General features: G+C 36.9%; 1 protein-coding gene across 3 annotated transcripts in view; it reads right to left on the bottom strand.

Moving 5' to 3' along the window:
* Positions 1–17,742, bottom strand: part of MARCHF1 (membrane associated ring-CH-type finger 1) — an 827,429-nt gene that overhangs the window by 74,364 nt on the left and 735,323 nt on the right. The window contains exons 1-2 of one of the 3 annotated variants that reach the window (XM_023228466.3): positions 12,829–13,152; positions 11,782–12,549 (exon numbers count right to left, since the gene is read on the bottom strand). In XM_023228466.3, coding sequence (XP_023084234.1) covers positions 11,782–12,549; positions 12,829–13,136 — 1,076 coding nt within the window. In that variant the 5' untranslated portion in view covers positions 13,137–13,152. Of the gene's footprint in view, positions 1–11,781; positions 12,550–12,828; positions 13,153–17,742 lie in introns of those variants that run through there. The other 2 variants (XM_023228476.2, XM_023228470.3) reach the window with 2 other exon arrangements.

The raw sequence follows: 17,742 nt of genomic DNA, 5'->3' as shown, positions 1-17,742 counted from the left end.
TGTAGCCATGCTGAAGCACCGTTTCCAAGCCATCTGGAGGGAATCCTGGCAGCATTAAAAAAAAATTCCCAGGTGAGTGTAACATGCAGCCTAGGTTGAGAACCACTTGGTGAGATGATGTCTGGGCCTTTCTAGCTCTAACTGGTGGAGTTTTGAGACTGTGGAATGCTGATTGGAACAAGGAGTCCTCTGATGTGCGGGGCATTTTGACAGTATATATGACTTCTATTTCATTCTGGTTATGATTATTTTTTCCTTATCCCTCTTTTTATATTTCTCCATTGTGACCCTCTTACTGTGTGGCAAAACATTTTAATTTGGTTACACCCCCAGAGAGTCATGATCTAATTTAGATAAAAGAGTTTCTAAAATAAAGACATCAGAATTTGTTAAAGTGGGCCTCAGAGGGGCTGGATAAGAACAAGCTGGTAAAAATCAGGCAGAACATGGAAAGGTTTTGATTAGCACTTGTTGGGTAACCTTCAGGGAAAGAAGAAAGTTCTCAGTTTAACGTCGACACTAAAATTTATCGCCAAACACAGACACTTCTGAATTATGGCATCTTCAGTTCTGCATAAACCTGGAAGTGAATGAAGGAGAACTAACATGCTCCTGGAGTGCTTGTATCTGACAGAGGTGGGCAGGAGGATACTGTGCTGTGTGTAGGGCTGTCAGGGTGCTAAGAGCAAAAGACAGCTCGTCGAGGTCTCTGCAGGGGCATTTTAATTTTTGAACCAAATTAGATACCGGTATTTAAATTTACCTACTTAAATACCAACTGCAGAAGATCTGAAATAAATACACAACTACTCTGCAATAGTTCTAGGGAAGATGATAACCTAACTGTGGTAATTAGAAATGGAGAAAATGTTCAAGCTACATATAAATTCTTAGCTATATATCCTGATTTGGTAGCAACAAGCACTGTACCCAGTATTCATGTTTATACACACAATGTTTATTTTCTGTTTGTATAAATGTATAGGGGATCTAAATTTAATGCACACACAATAGTTTTAAAAATGAATTGTATGTGTGAGAAAAGAGAGGTGTTTCTTTTTTTTTTTTTTTTAAGACAGAGGAGGAATTTCATATTGCTAAACAGATACAAATTCATTAAAGGAAGCACATAGTTCAATATAACTGTCATTCTGGACACATATTGTTCTTAAATTAAGAAGTAGACAAACTCTATCTAATTCATAATCCTTCCTCTTCAATATTTTGCACTTCTATATGATTGGATATTCAACAAACTAGAAATTATCAAGGAAAAGATAAATGTAGCACAATGTAGCCTCATAACATGTAAAGACTGACCCATATCTGAATGAGCATCATACTTCTATCTATTTTTGCTAGAAATTTTTCTGAGATTAGAAAATTCCTGGTTGATATTCAAATCTACTTTAATATGGTTTTTTCAGCAAGGAAATGTCTATTTTTCTTAGTTTCTATCTAAAGGCACCACTTGTTAAATAATTGGCCTTCAGAATACATGCTATTTCTAAAAATTGGAGTGACATGTTTAGCTAAATTAGAAACTAATTAATCAATCCATTTGGTTTTGGTCATGTAAGATAATTTGCCAGTCAAGATAATCAGTATTATTGATGATACTGTCATTTCATCCCTGGAAAGATTATCTCCCAAACTGAAAACAACCAGAAAAAAAAAAAAAAAAAAAAAAAAAAAAAAAAAAAAAAAAAAAAAAAACCTGCTAAGAACAAGGCATATCTTTAAAATATATAAAGAAAAGACAAAATGCCATTTCTACAATTTTTTCAAGTTATTTTTCATAAGTTGTGTGTGTGTCAGTGTCTTAATTCATTTCTTATCCATTCAAAGTACAAATTACTGAGCTAAAATGCTGTATAAAATAATACTAAACATTTATAACATAAAATGTGGTGTCATAAAAAATTTTTCTTCTCTTTGTTGGAGAAATGCTTACTCTGTAAAGCACAGTAGCATAGGGTATATCTGAATATCTACTGACAACTGCAGTGATAAAAAGTAAGGAAATAAATTGGTTTGAAAACATTGAATTATGCTAGTAATGTATTCATTTGCAAAGCACATACCATTTTTCTCATTTTATGATCCTATAAATAAAGAGAGAGCATTTTACCTTTTTCAAGTCTGACCACTCCAAGTAGAAAGAAAAGTTGGAAGCAAGACCTCCTGACTCTACGTTGAGTAGTCCCAAGTAACTCAGCTTTGGCAGGTTACCAATAAAGTTCACACCTCTATTTCCTACCAACTCAGATTTTATTAAAGTCAACAGGAGAATGGTTGGTCTTTGTTCTGACAAGACTTAGCAAAACAAAGGCAAAAACATAAGAGAATAAATCTGAACTTTCTTAAGAGTCTGTTACCTCTTAGAAATGAATGCTTCATTAAGTTGCTTAGTGTAACCTTTCTCACCTGAATACTGAAGAATGAACAGCTTATCTTTCACCTGTAGAACAGACTTTGACAATAGAATGTCAGTCAATTTTTGTACAGAAAAAATAATAGGGAGAAGTAACAGAATAAGTATCAAAAGCTGAAAAAAATGTATTACTGAGTGAATATAAATCTAGGACCAACAGGTAGAAAATATGAGTCTGACTGATTAAATATTGGATATTAAATATTAAATGTGACAAAGAACTTTCTCACATTTAGGGGCTCTGAAAAGAAAAAGGCTGCCCCAGGAAACATTATGTTCAAAGATGTGATAGATGATAACGTGTACTACTGTTCCGAGGGTTTGCCAAGAGCCAATGGGAAAGTGACCTAGACAATGTGTGACTCTATAAACTCAGTCTTCCCAATGACTAAATTGTCTGAAAGATTAAGGTGAAGGGAAGTGTAATTTTTTTTCTCTAAATAAATGTTGAGAGCAAAGCTACTCATTAAAATATAATTTTACTCAAAAACTTTATTTATAATGCACATTTTTCTTAGTTATTAAATTTCAGGTTCATCTGAAGATACACACATGAAACTGGGGAAACAGGAAATCTAAATGTTTTATGATACCACTCCCCTAGATTCATGTTCAGCTGCCTTGCTTGGTTGTATCTGCATTTGAATGATGTATTGCAGAGGTAAATTACACTTCTTGCAGTTTGTGCTTCCATAAACCCTTAGTTACCAACCTCGATAGGGCTTTCACCCATGTTTATCTATCTTACTATGTTTAGCATTGCTGGACTTAGCAAAAAAATACAGGATGTCCAGCCTAGTTAAATTTGAATTTCAGGTAAACAATGAATACTTCTTTAGCATGAGTACGTCCCAATGAAAAATTCTTTGTAGTTTATTTGAAACTTCACTGGATGTTTGATCTTGCAACCAACTCCCTTACTCTGAACAGATGACCTTAGAAGGCCATCAAATGGAAACGTTTAAAATCTATAGACCTGCATATATCCACATTTTTAATTTTTCTCTTTTACTTCTATTGCAAAAAAAGTCATACCTATTTTCCCTTCCATGGCCAATCTTTCCACTTTAGGTCCTATACCTTCCTACCTTCTCTGTGGGAATTTAATAAAGAACCAAGCCTCTCAATTTTCCAGATCTTCAACGGCTCTCTGTTTGACTCAAGGGTCCCCTAAATTAAAAACAAAAACAAAAATGGCCTCTGAATTTACCTCTCCCTCCACTTTTCATACTCTCTCTTTTCTTTACAGACTCCTCAGTTTCTGTCTGCCTTTTTGGCTGTTCTGTTCCTTCCCTCCATTGGCTTATTTCCCCTTCCCGGGGAATATTAAATGTTGCTAGTCACAGAGTTCTTCAAGACCACATCTCAGTTTACAGAATTCCCATGGGTGATCTTGACAGTCACCACCTAGCTACTCAAGACTTCCTCATCTTAATCTAAATCAAGATCTCACCTCCGAACTCTAGACCTTGCCTATATCTCCCTCCTGAATATCTCTCTTTGGATATTTGTCTTGCACCTCAAACTACCACGTCCCAAACTGAATTCATCCTTCCCTTTTAAATCTCTCTCTCAAACAATGTTCGCTCTCGATAGTAAATGGTGTGGTTACCCACCCAGTGTTCTAAATCAGAAACCTGAGAGTCGATTATATGTATGTAATTTGTGACCAAATCTTGCATGATTTAGTTTTAAAATTTTAAAAAAATTCATCCATCTCTTTTTATTCTCACAGCCACTGTCCTCTCTTCCTTGGGACACAGCCATGGCTTTCTAATTGATTTCTTTTGTCTTTGGTCTTGCATCCAGCAATCTATTTTCCAACAGCAGCCTAAGTGATTTTCCAAAACACAAGTCTGAGAGTGTCATCCTTTTGCTTTAAAGGCCTGCAGAAACTTTATTTTTGTTGTTAGAACAAAGTCCAAATTCCTAACTATGGTTGATAAGGAACTCCATGATTTGATTCCCCCACCTCCACTCCCTGGCTCTCTACTAGGCTACATTGAAATCCTTGTATACCATATCTCACTCATCTCTGGGTGTTCAGACATGCCATATCATTTTCCTGGAATAGGTTACCCCTTCCTCTTTGCTTGGCTTACTCTTACTTCTCATTTGGATTTCTCCGTAGTTATTACTTCCTCAGGGAAATGCCCTAGTAGATGAAAGTTGTTCCTTTAGTTTCATCCACAGATTTTTTTTTAACTTTTACCTGTTTAATTACTTGTCTTAGCAACTGAAATATAAATTCATAAAGGATGACACCATTACTGTCTATTTCCAGCTTCTAAGACATTGTCTTGACACAGAATGAATTAAAAAACAAATAGTTATTTGCTATATAATTGGATAAATAAATGAAAACACAGATACGATGACAGAGCTAGAAGGGTTTGCTTTAGGCACAATTTCTTAATTAAAAAATGAGCTGATATCCAGAATCTACAAAGAACTTAAGCAAATTTACAAGAACAAACAAACAATCGTATCAGAAAGTAGGCGAAAGATATAAATAGACACTTCTCAAAATAAGAGATTTATGCAGCCAACAAACATGAATAAAAGCTCATAATCACTGTTCATTAAAGAAATGCAAATCAAAATCACAATGAGATACCATCTCACACCAGTTAGAATGGCAATCATTAAAAAGTCAGGAAACAACAGATGCTGGAGAGGATGTGGAGAAATAGGAATGCTTTTACACTGTTGGTGGGAGTGTAAATTAGTTCAAACACTGTGGAAGACAGTGTGGAGATTCCTCAAGGATTTAGAACCAGAAATATCATTTGACCCAGTAATCCCATTACTGGGTATATACCCAAAGGATTATAAATCATTCTACTATCAAGACACATGCACATGTATGTTCATTGTAGTACTGTTCACAATAGCAAAGAGTTGGAACCAATCCAAATGCCCATCAATGAGAGACTGGGAAAAGAAAACATGGCACATATGCACCACGGAATATTATGAAGCCATAAAAAAGGATGAGTTCATGTCCCTAGCAGGGACATGGATGAAGCTGGAAACCATCATTCTCAGCAAACTAACACAGGAACAGAAAACTAAACACCACATGTTCTCACTCATAAGTGGGAGCTGAACAATTAGAACACAAGGATAGAGAGGGGAACATCACACACCAGGGCCTGTGGCAGGGTGGGGGGCGAGGGGAGGGATGGCATTAGAAGAAATACCTAATGTAGATGACAGGTTGATGGGTGCAGCAAACGACCATGGCATGTGTACACCTATGTAACAAACCTGCACGTTCTGCACATGTATCCCAGAACTTAAAGTGTAATTAAAAAAAGAGAATATGCATAACATATATGAAAGCTATAGCATAATGGTACAAGGCATAACTTCAAATTAACCATCCAACCCAAGCTGGAGCTAGAACATTCCCAGGAGTTATCACTTACCTTTGGACTCTTCCTCTTTTAAAGAAACCATTAGTGGAATTCAATGTTCCTTACTTGTTTTACCCTGTAACCCCAAATTCCCATTATTGTCTCCATGGTTTCTGCAAGTCTACTCTCAGCATTCACTGATTAGGAAGCTGTCCCAAAAGGTCTGTTTGAGCACTGCCTGAATTGTTCTGAGTATTGTGAAGGGCACAAAACAGATGTAAGACAGGACTCCTATGCTCAAGGAACTTTTTCTATAGGGAAAAGAGAGCTAACACACATAAAAGTAGAGAATATATGACACTGACTAGAAGAATTATGAGATTTCCAAGAAAGAAAAGATCACTGTGGACCAGACTAGCTTAGAAAACCTTTATAAAGGAGGATAAAAACGAAGTGCATATTGAAGCATGTCTAAATATGAGCATTTGGAGATGAGGAGTGAGACATTTAAGAGGGAAAGAACTATGTTTGGTGGTGGTGTAGTTGAGCATTACTGTTTTGTTTCACTTATTTTTCTTGCTCATAATTCTTTTTTCACTTCTTCTGGTACTACTGCAGTTCTTTTTGCTGTTGAAATTTCCTTTTCCCAATTCATAAGATTTGGAGGGGTTGCTGATGGCTACATTTTAAATCCAGCTTTCCCATTCAAGGACTTGGTCCAAGCACAATAACCCATGCTCCTGGTGACAGTGATTGACTCAAAGATGGGTATGTGACCCAGGGCAGGCTAATTATATGCCTTCCCTGGGATTTCATGTGTAAGTGCTTGAAAAGAACATTTCTCTTTTCTGTTAGGCCACTGCTGATAAAATGTAAGCCTGAAGCTACCTCTGGCCAGACTATCTCTTCCCTCTTCTAAATATAGGAAATTTGCCTGCAGTTGGAGGAAATGACTCCTCACAGAGAAGGAGAGAGAGTGAGAGAACCACATTGTTTCTGGAGTTCCCGAAGCCATCTGTATACATTGTTTTACTGTTCGTGTGGTTAACATACCCTTTTCTTGTTTAAGTGCATTTGAATTGATTTCTGTTGATTTTATCCCATTAGGAAAGTACTTAACAAAACAGCTAGTGGGCTAAAACGTGGATGTGGTGGAGACGGAAAGTGTGGAGAAGGACTGGAATAGAACACTGGAATTGAGAAAGAAAGCACAGATCAGATACCAATATCTGGAGGATGAAATGACAGTACTTTGTTGGAGACTGGACATATCCAATATGGAAGGAATAAAATCAAAAATGGAAAATCCAGGAAATTTGTGGACTCACTGATAGAAATGGCAGTAGTTGAAATGAGGAAGTGGATTTGAATGGAAGCAATAACCAAACCATGACATTTGAGTTCCTGGCAGAGGTGGGACTTTGCCAGACTATGGTTTTGGTGACATAACCCATGCTATATTGGTCCAACAATGTGAAGTACAGGAATGGAACCTAGTCATGCTTTATGTCATCATTCAAGGGAATATGATAAAAAAAACTACAGATATTTGGCTTTTCAAATACATTCTTTAGATTTTCTTCTCTCCTTTTTCTTCCTATCTAAAGCATGGGAATGCTTTGTAGCATAGATTAGTGTTTCTCAAAGTGTGGTTCCTGCATCAGAAGCTTTAGAATCACCTGGGAACATTTTAAAAATACAAGTTCATGAGCCTTACCCCAGAGTAAGGGCATCAGAAACTCTCAGGGTGGGTCCAGGAATCTGCATTTTAACAAGCCCTGCAGTTGACACTGATGTTCACTAAAGTTTTAGAACTGCTGGTGCAGAGTATTCTTTCCATGTTGGCTCTATAGCAGGTGAGGCAATCCAACATACAGTGTTATGATTTTGCATCCTAAGAATTATTCCCTTAGAAAATACATTTTCCCTAAAGCTATTCATTCAAAAACTGTGTTGAGAATGTGCTAACTGCCAGGCATTGTTCCAGGTACTTTGGATTTTGCAGTGAACAAATTTGACACAGTTAATAATCATAATGCCTATATTTTAGCAATGAAAAGTTATGCTGTGGAAGTGACTGCCAGGGGACTGTGTGTTGGTTAGGAGGTAAGAGAGCTGTTCGTAAAGAAATGGCATTTAAACTGAGAAACAATGGGAATTTGTCTGGAGAAGAGCCGAGGAGGTAAGGTAAGGCCGCTCTAGGTCCTGAAAGGGGTAGGCCTGAATGCTTTCAGGGAATTGGAAACAGACCAGCATGAAAAAGTCATGGTTAATGATGGGTGGTGGAGCTAGAGAGGCAGATCTGATAGAGTGATCAACAGGGACTTGTAAATATTAAAGATTTTGCACCTTCCACTGAGGGCAATTTACAGGCCGTAAAAAAGTTTCAATCATGGGCTAACATGATCTGATTCATGCTTGTTTACCTTTTTAATTAAATGCAATTCCTTTTTTAAAAAAGCAAATACTTTTCCACTGTACTATGGAAATAACTGTGGGCATAATAGCATGATGAGTTAAATTCCCTCTAAGATATAATGAGCTGATAGAGATACTTTCTCTGAAAAAGGCTGTGATGAAGGAGGGAAACAGAATAGAGTGTGCATGTGAGGACCAGATGCCAGGAACAGAAAAGGAAGGCTTACGAACTTCTTTCTTTTTGTGGTTGTGGCTGAGACTGCTCCTGCTAGTCAGACATGAGACTGCATGTCTGAGAGTGCGAGTTCACAGGCAACTGCTGCTTCTCTCCGGGGTTACTGTTTTGCCTACATAGAAGACCCTGGTGCTCAGGCTGTATCCATTTCTAGAGATCATATGTATCTTTTCTCCTACACAAGATCTTTTATAGTGATTAAATTCACTTTCCAGGCATCACTGCTACCTCCTTGAGAATGATTCCCAAATCTGTATGTCCTTCCTGACCTTGAATAGATTTTCAACGTTTAATATCTTTAGTATCCTGTGCTAACACATTGTGTTAAAAAATGCACACATGCCATTGTTTAGTGTCAGGCTGTGTAGAGTTCACTAATTATTGAAAAATTATACATGCCCAACTCTGACTGCTCTTCTGCAGTTCAAGAGCATGTCTCATATTGTCTGCTGGACAGCTGACCCCGGAATGTCATTGTAACCACAAATAGCTTGCCTGTAATTGAACTCACTATGTCTTTCCTAAATCAACTTGCCTCTGTCTTCTGCCTCTTTTCATTAACATCAACATTTACTGTCGTCCCAAGTTCCAAGATTTGGAGTCATCCTTGACTCCTCTATCTTAGGCTCTCATCAAATCTAAACTCTGAGATTGTACCTATTCACTTGGTGGAATGCTAAATTGCCATTTGTTCTTCCCTTTCCTTATCCATTATTGTCCTAGTACTCTACTCAACAGGCAGGATACTTCCATCTCCTAAATCTAGGTTCCTTTATCAGAGACACTGGTGACTACACTGTATGTGTGACTTCATTAAGCCTATTTTATTTAGAAAAGGTCTTTCTGTATATATATACACACATACATACATACATATACACACATACATACATACATATATACACACATATATATATACACACACATATATATGTATGAATAAACAACTCTGAATATGTAAGTTTTCTTCAAAATGTCTTATTTTAAAGAATTATTTTTATCAATGTATGCAAACTTTCCAACCTAGTCATATAAGTTCATGTAGAATTCATAAATTCAGGTGTCAGTATTCCATCCCTGTCGTGCTACTGGTATTTTCCCCGCCTTGAGTTCTAATGTAAATTCTATTTTTCTTAGCCCCAGTCCCTCTTTAGGGGTTTTCTAGATCATCCCAGATCTCAGCAAATCTTCTTTCTTCAAATCCTGCAGTATTCCTCTTCTTACATTCATCCTATACTATCTTATACACTTTTTTTTTCCTCTTTTGAGTATGTGTTCAATCTCTGCCACTTAGATAATAAGCCACTTAAGGGAAGAATCAGGTCTTCTGCTACTTTGTATCCTTAGCATCTACTATAATATGCTGCCTGTAGCATTCGCTTAGTTGATATATTTTGATGGTAATCTCTAGCAGGCAATAATACCTATAGACTCATCTATCTCACTTTCATTAATAGAAGTCTAAGTTAAATATCCTGTCTGAAAATGTTTCTTCAGAGTAGTGCTTTTAAGTTAGGAGAACCAGTCATTATGACTTTAATTGCAAGCATTATTTTTCTCTCCAATTACCATTAATCCTACAACTAGCTTCTTTGACTGTCTTTCATTAGATTATGTTGGAAGCTAGATTTAGGGAATGACAACAGATGGTTGCAAGTGGGAAATTCTCCATTCAGACTAGAAAGAATGGTTTAGTCCATCCCCTAACTTTTCAGCAAAGATACATATAAATCATAATCAAAAGATTATAAGAAATTTACATTTATAGATAAATTACATGGTGACAGTTTCTTTGTAATTTCCTTTAAGTCCTTTAGCACATTTCACATGGCCCTGTACAGTTGAGCCCTCTCCACTTCTCCATCCGTCTCTCTACCACCCATCCCCCATTCACCACAACCTAGCTGCAACAGCAAGCTTTATGTTCCCTGAATTGCCAAGCTCCTTCCCACCTCTTGCTTCCTGCTAGTGGCAGCCTCTGTTTGGATGGTCTTCCCTGCTTCTTTCCTGATCAGTTCCCATCATCCTTTGAGTCTTAGCCTGCTTGTCACTTACAAAAACGGGGAGTTTTTGTCTCATCTCCCACAATAGGTTAAGTTTCCTTGCTATGTGCTTTCATGGTTCTTATCATGATTATAATTATATATCAACTGTAAATTAATTTGTTTAGGGTCCCTGTTCTACATTAAACTATAAGCTGTAAAATGTTAGAGACTAAACAAATCTTATTCACTAAAATATCTTCAACCTCTAGAATAAAGCCCAATGCATAATAGATGCTCGAATACATAAAGGATGAGGATTTTATGAATGACTATCCGATAAAACTTTCAGAGAAACAAACCATTGTTATATTATTCACATGTAGAGTTTAATTCTTCTCATTCCTTCCCTGAATGGACATGAGCAGACTTCTCTGGGTCATGTAATTCACATGAACATGCATATATATTTTATGAAGTAACTTCTGCTTTTATATAAAAAAAGCAAAACATACCAAGTATTGCACAGTGAAAAATCTTCATTTGCTCCCTTACAGAATCTAGACAGCTTAAATGATTAAGTATAATATGAAAATGTAAAAATATATTGTTTTGTTTGAAATTGTTTCATTTATGCACACTAGCATGCATATTCCTATAATTCTTTTTATGTAAGGTTATTTTGAAAATGTATGCTGTTGGGTTAAAAAGAGCAAGAAAACTGTCTCATAGCTAAAAAATATTCACATGCTGAAACCTTTCAGTATATGTTTATCAGTAAAGTTAATGTGGTCCCCTTCCCTACAGGGTCTTGCAACCCCACTGATATGTCCCTGACCTGTTTCTGTGTCCTTTGAGTCTTCAATTACCCTGCTGAGTCAGACAATTGGAGAACAAATTAAAGCCAACTGCAGAGAAGATTATTTTCTGATACAAAAATCTGACCTTAAAGAACTCAGACCTTGAATATCTTTCTGTCAGGATGCCAGCAGTTCACCAAATTTGCATTGAAAAGTCTAACATTTCACACAGTCTCACTCTTAATTCCCCCACTATTACTATCCTAACTAGAATGAGTGCAAGACTCACATGAGTCGGCCCCCTTACCAGGATAAATCATTATTCAGTTAAAAGGAAGGGGATATCTAATTGCACTTGGTAACAGCTTTCAAACGCATGTTTGTATCTGCATTATTCCTTTCATACCCACCTTTTCTCCTTTTATATCCAATCAGAAAAAGAACAGTGTAAATAAATGTTAAAGTTTTGAGGGTAGGTGTCAAACATGAACCTAACTCAATGCAAAAAGAACCATATTTGGATGACATCAAGTCTTTCTCTACAGTGACTGACCTGCATACTTCTAAATTATCAGACCCATCGTCACAGGTGGCAGGAGGCTTCTGAACAGAGTTATTCACCTGGAGCCCTGCATCATTCATGTCCTTGCTGCCTTCTGGAACTCCCAGCATTTCAGTGCTGGAATCTGTTTCTGAAAATGTCTTCTTTATTATTTCATTTTTCCTAAGACTTTGCAAGAGCTGAGGATCTCCATGATGATATCTACCTTTGCTCTTCTCATGATTCCTTGAGGATCTCTTAATTTCAGAGGATCCTTGAGTCAGAGAAGTGCTGCATTCTTGGCACTCTGTACCTTTTCCTCTGCGGAGACTTAAAGAGCAGTTCTCACATTCGATCAGCTCTTGTTGCTCTTTACCTTTGGATCCCAGATCAACAAGCTCAATTCCATTAGGAGTGTAAGACCCAGCTAAGTTTTCACATGGTTTATTATTATTTCTCCTCCTTCTTCTTGACAGTCTGAATTTAACCTGGGCTCTTCTTTTTGCCTGAATCCAACGACTCTCATCTGTGGAAGATGAATCTGAAGAATCTGTGTAAAGCTCCCTCCATCTGGGGCTTGAGATTTGAAGGTGAAAGTCATTTTTTCTTCCTCTTGTTTGTTCTTCTGCAGCATGCTCATATCTCTCAGAGGCTTTTCTCCTCCTCCTAGGTCTTTGTTTTACTGATTTCTTACCAGACTCCTTCCTAGCAGGGCTCAGCACCATGACAGGGGTGCAATACTCAAATGACTCTTCTGACATGTCATGCAAGATGGCAGATCTAGACAGAGCAGCAGGCAAAGGATGGGAAATGGGAATGGAGAGGAAAACCATGGAAAAACAGAGAGAGAGAATGATGAAAATGACAGCATGGACCAGAAGTAGATAAATAAAGAACAATTGAAGAAAATGAACTAAATGGAAAAAAATAAATAGCCAGTATAAATTTTCTATGGACCATGTAAAGCAGAAGCAAGAGACACACATTCGCAGAACAAAAAACAGGAATACAAATACTGATCCAAAGAATATTGATTAAGATAATTTGTTCAGCACTTACCTGCAGATGTCCTGAGTGGATGGACAGACAGACAACCTTGACTGGCTCCTGGGAGCTGTTCCTGTTGTTGGGCTGCTTGCCTGGAGAAACAAGTTAGATAATTTGGCATCTTGGTTAAGGTAATACATGGTTGATATCTTGCTTTTTTTCCACATATTTAAAAAATTACAACAAACGTGGCTGCTGGTCATGTTGCTTATAATGCAGAACAGAGAATATAGGAAGTTAGAGGTTCGTTTTGCAAAAGTAAAACTTATTTGAGGAACCTGGAACAGCTGAGACGCTGTGCTATTTCGCTGTGAGTTCATTTACGAGAGAGGAAGATGATTCCACAAGTTTCTATTCTATTTACTGTAATCATTTGAGTGAAATAGCTCAATTTGCTTTGGAAACAAATGAATAATACTTGAAGATCCTATGACATAAGGACTAAAGAACTATTCTGTGACAAGGATATTAACAGTCTGAGGAGTCTAATCAAATAGCCATTAGGTTGTTAGATACTTTCTGAAGCTAACATCAAGGCCCCATGATATAAGATATTTGAAAATACTTTGTGACATTAAAAAGCCTGAATTTATTGCTATTAAAATTTCATTAATGAAACTAATAAAATATATCCCTTGCAACACTATTGACCTTTCATATCTTTAACCCTATAACCACACTAAGTCTGAGAATAAGAAAGCCTGAAACATCAGATTATTAGCGTAAAGTTGAGTGCATTTCACTAAAGTCCTACCTTTGAAAGACAGTATTTTCTTCATTCTATTTGACTTTAACCTGTTGTGTTTAATATAGATTATGATGACAAATAAAAACCTAGAATGTAGGGATAGTTTTCTGTGTTCCAGACATTGTGCTGTAACTTTATTTACTGTCTCTTTAATCCTACAATAATCTCACAAATGGAAAGTAATAATAACAGTTTTGAGTGAATAATATGTGCTTATCACTGTCCTAAGTCATTTCCATATATTCATTAATACTCACAATAAATCTTTGTAGTAAATACTATCACTACATACATGTTACAGTTGAAGAAACGGAAAAATTGGTGCTGCTTCTCACTAATAGGTGGTAAAGCTGAGATCTGGACCAGGTATTTCGCTCTACTATCTGTGGAGATCTGGGTCCAGATTCAGGCCTGCTTGACTGCATAGATGAAATGCACAATTTCATCACCAAGAAAATAACAGTAAAGGTAGAAACATTACCCCAATTTCAAAGTCATTCTAAAAATTCTCATATTAGAAATATATAATTACTATTCTGAAATCCAGAGAATGAGGAACAAATGCTAACTCAAGAGATCAGGTAATATTTGAAGAGAAGGTATAGTAGGCTAAATAATGGTCCCCCAAAGATCTCAACATCCTAATCTTTGGATAGTAAATATTTTACCTTTTATGGTAAAAGGGACTCTACAGATGTGATTAAGTTAACTATCTTGAGTTGAGGAGATTTATGCAAATTATACTGGTAAACCCTATGCAATCATTAGGATCCTTATGAGAGGGAGGCAGTAGAGTTAAGGTCAGAGAAAGAAGATGAAGAATATGAATAGAGGTAAGAAAGGAGGGAAGATACTACACTGATGGCTTTCAAGGTGAAAAAAGGGGAACCCTGAGGAAGGTGGCATGGGGAAGCTTAAAAAGGCTAGAAAATGACTTCTAGAGTTTCCAGAAGGAATTCAGCCCTACTAACATGTTGATTTTAGCCCAGTGGGATCCCTATTTGGCTTCTAACCTCTAGAACTATAAGATGAAAAAGCCCCAAGGAAATGCAGATGCAGAGACTACTGAGTCCCAGGTCATGATGCATTCTGGTAGTGGCTCTGCTCTCAAAATGGTGCCATGTTGCAGCAGGTTAGGTCCCAGGAGGTGGGGGGGATCCCTATGACACTAGTTACAGGAAATTAATAAGGAGGTAACAATTTAGCTAATCTTAAAAGGCAAATAGGAATTATTTAAAAAGATTAAAAATATTCAAGGTAGAGGAAACCATTTGTTAAGAGACCTAAAGACACCACCAAAAAAACTCTTGGAACTGATAAACAGATTGAGTAAATTTGCAGGATACACATCAACATACAAAAGTCAATAGTATTTCTAAACCCTGGTGAAACAAAGTAGATGAGAAAGAAATCAAAAGAGAAATCACATTTCTAATGGTGACCAAAAAAAACCCCACTTAGGAATGAATTTAACTAAGAAGGTGAAAGACCTCTACAATGAAAACTATAAAACAGTAATGAAAGAAATTGAAGAGGAATTAAAAAATGAAAAGATTCTGTGCTCACGGAATGGAAGAATTAATATTGTTGAAATGACCATACTATCCAAAGCCATCTACAGTTTCAATGCAAACCCTACCAAAATATCAAGGAAATTATTTGAAGAAATAGAAAAAACAATACCCAAATTCACATAGAACCACGAAAGAGCAAAAATAACCAAAGCAATGTTGAGCAAAAAGAACTAAGCTAGAGGCATCACACTACTTGACTTCAAAATGTACTACAAAGTCATAGTAATCAAAAGAGCATGGCATTGGTATAAAAACAGACGCACAGAGCCATGGAACGCAACAGGGAATTCAGAAATTATCCATGTATTTATAGCCAACTGATTTTCAACAAAGGTGCCAAGAACTTACGTTGGAAAAAGGACATCTTCTTCAGTAAACAAAGCTTAGTAAACCGGATATCCATATATAGAAGAATGAAACTAGACTTCTATCTTTTACTATATATAAAAATCAACTCAAAATGAATTAAAGACTTAAATATAGACCCAAAACTAAAAGACTGTTAGAATAAACATGGAGAAATTGCTTCAGGACATTGATCTTTTAGAAAAGATTTTGTGGGAAAGACTTCAAAAGCACAGACAACAAAAAACAAAATAGACAAATGTGACTACATCAAACTAAAAGGCAAAGCTTTCTCCTTGCTTGTGCAAATGATTGTTTCCTCTGCACAACAAAGAAAACAATCAATGTAGTGAAGAGACAGTCTGTAGAATGGGAGAAAATATTTGCAAACCATACATCCAATGAGGAACTAATATACAGAATATACAAGGAACCTAAACAGCTTAACAGCAATAATAATAAGAATCTGATTGTAAAATGGGAAAATGATTTGAATAGACGTTTCTCAAAATAAGACATACAAATGGCCAATACATATATGAAAAAGTGCTCAATATCACTATAATTAGAGAACTGCAAATCAAAGCCACGGTGAGATATTATCTCACTATCCTTAGGATGTTTATTATCAAAAATATAGCAAATGGGCATGGTGGTGAATGCTTGTAGTCCGAGCTACTTGGGAGGATGTGGTGGAGGCTTCCTTGAGCCAAGGTGTTTGAAGCTAGCCTAGGCAACATAGTGAGACCCCTGTCTCTTAAAACACACACACACACACACACACACACACACACACACACACACAAGTAACAAAACAAAATTCACCAGAATTTGTGAGGATGAAAACAAATGGAAACTCACACAGTCTGGTGTAACCTGATAGCGCCCAATAATGGGGTTCTGATGAAGAAAGCACATCTAACGTAGAGTAGAACAGGGATTTAATGTCAGCTTCCCAGAGAAGGAGACGCCTGTCCAACACAAGGTGAGTGTGAGTCAAGTGGGGGATGGCAGTCCAGACAAGGACAAGGATGTGTCAAAACACACAGTAGAGAGAAGACGTCTTGGTATGGGATCTACAGAAAGTTTTGCAATGACTGGGAGAAAGGTGTTGAGTGAGGTAAGAAGTGGTACATAGTCAATATGAAAAAGTAGATGGAGGTTTTGAATGTTACATTGACATGTTGGGTTGCATCCTGAAGAGAATGAAAAGTTACTGCAAGTATTCCGCAGCAAATAGAACTGATTAAATCTGGGTACTAGAAAGCTCACTTTGGCAGCTGAGAATTGGAAGGTTCAGGGTTGGCTGAAAGCAAAGAGCAGAGTTAGGATTCCATATATTCAGGATGCAGTGAGGATAGAGAAAAGGGATAGTTGGAGCAATCAAATCCCAACAGGTTGTTTTATTTTAAAATATGGTAAAAATAATTTGAAAGATCAACCGAAAAAGTGACACAGGGGAAAAGATCCAGGAAAATTATTTAATAAAACTCAGTAGGTTCCAGAAATGAAAGTACTTTTACCAGACATCTAAATGTAGTATGAAGTATGATTCTAGAAATTAACAGAATATGAACATGGCACAGGGAAAGACACATCGTTAGAACAGAACTGAGAGGCCAGGAATCTATCTGTCTATCTGTATCTTTCTGTTTCTCGGTACAGACAAAGTTGCATTTCTAGTCAGTGGCAAAAGGTAGGTTATTAAAAAAATGGTGCTGAAAAAATGACTAGTCATTTGGAATAATGTAAACCTGAGTCTACTGCTTACAGTAAAGTTTAGGCAAATGTAAGATTTAAATACAGTAAAAAAAAAAAACCATCAAAGTATGAAAAAAACATAATTTATATTTAATTAATGTTTATAATATGGTGGAAAAATTCCTTTACTTATGATGATGCAAAACAAAATGTAATACAGGAAAACACAGATAAATATGATGATTTAAAAAATAAAAACTTCTGGGGGGTGAAGCAAGATGGCCGAATAGGAACAGCTCCAGTCTCCATCTCCCAGTGCGAGTGACACAGAAGACCGGTGATTTCTGCATTTTCAACTGAGGTACTGGGGTCATCTCACTCGGGAGTGCCGGACAATCCGTGCAGGTCAGCTGCTGCAGCCTGACCAGCGAGAGCTGAAGCAGGGCGAGGCATCGCCTCACCTGGGAAGCGCAAGGAGGAAGGGAGTCCCTTTTCCTAGCTAGGGGAACTGAGACACACAACACCTGGAAAATCGGGTAACTCCCACCCCAATACTGC

The sequence above is a fragment of the Piliocolobus tephrosceles genome, chromosome 3, assembly GCF_002776525.5.
Source record: "Piliocolobus tephrosceles isolate RC106 chromosome 3, ASM277652v3, whole genome shotgun sequence".
Taxonomy (NCBI): Eukaryota; Metazoa; Chordata; class Mammalia; order Primates; family Cercopithecidae; genus Piliocolobus; species Piliocolobus tephrosceles.
The sequence above is the reverse complement of the archived record's forward strand: the minus strand, read 5'-3'. Positions and strand labels throughout refer to the sequence as shown.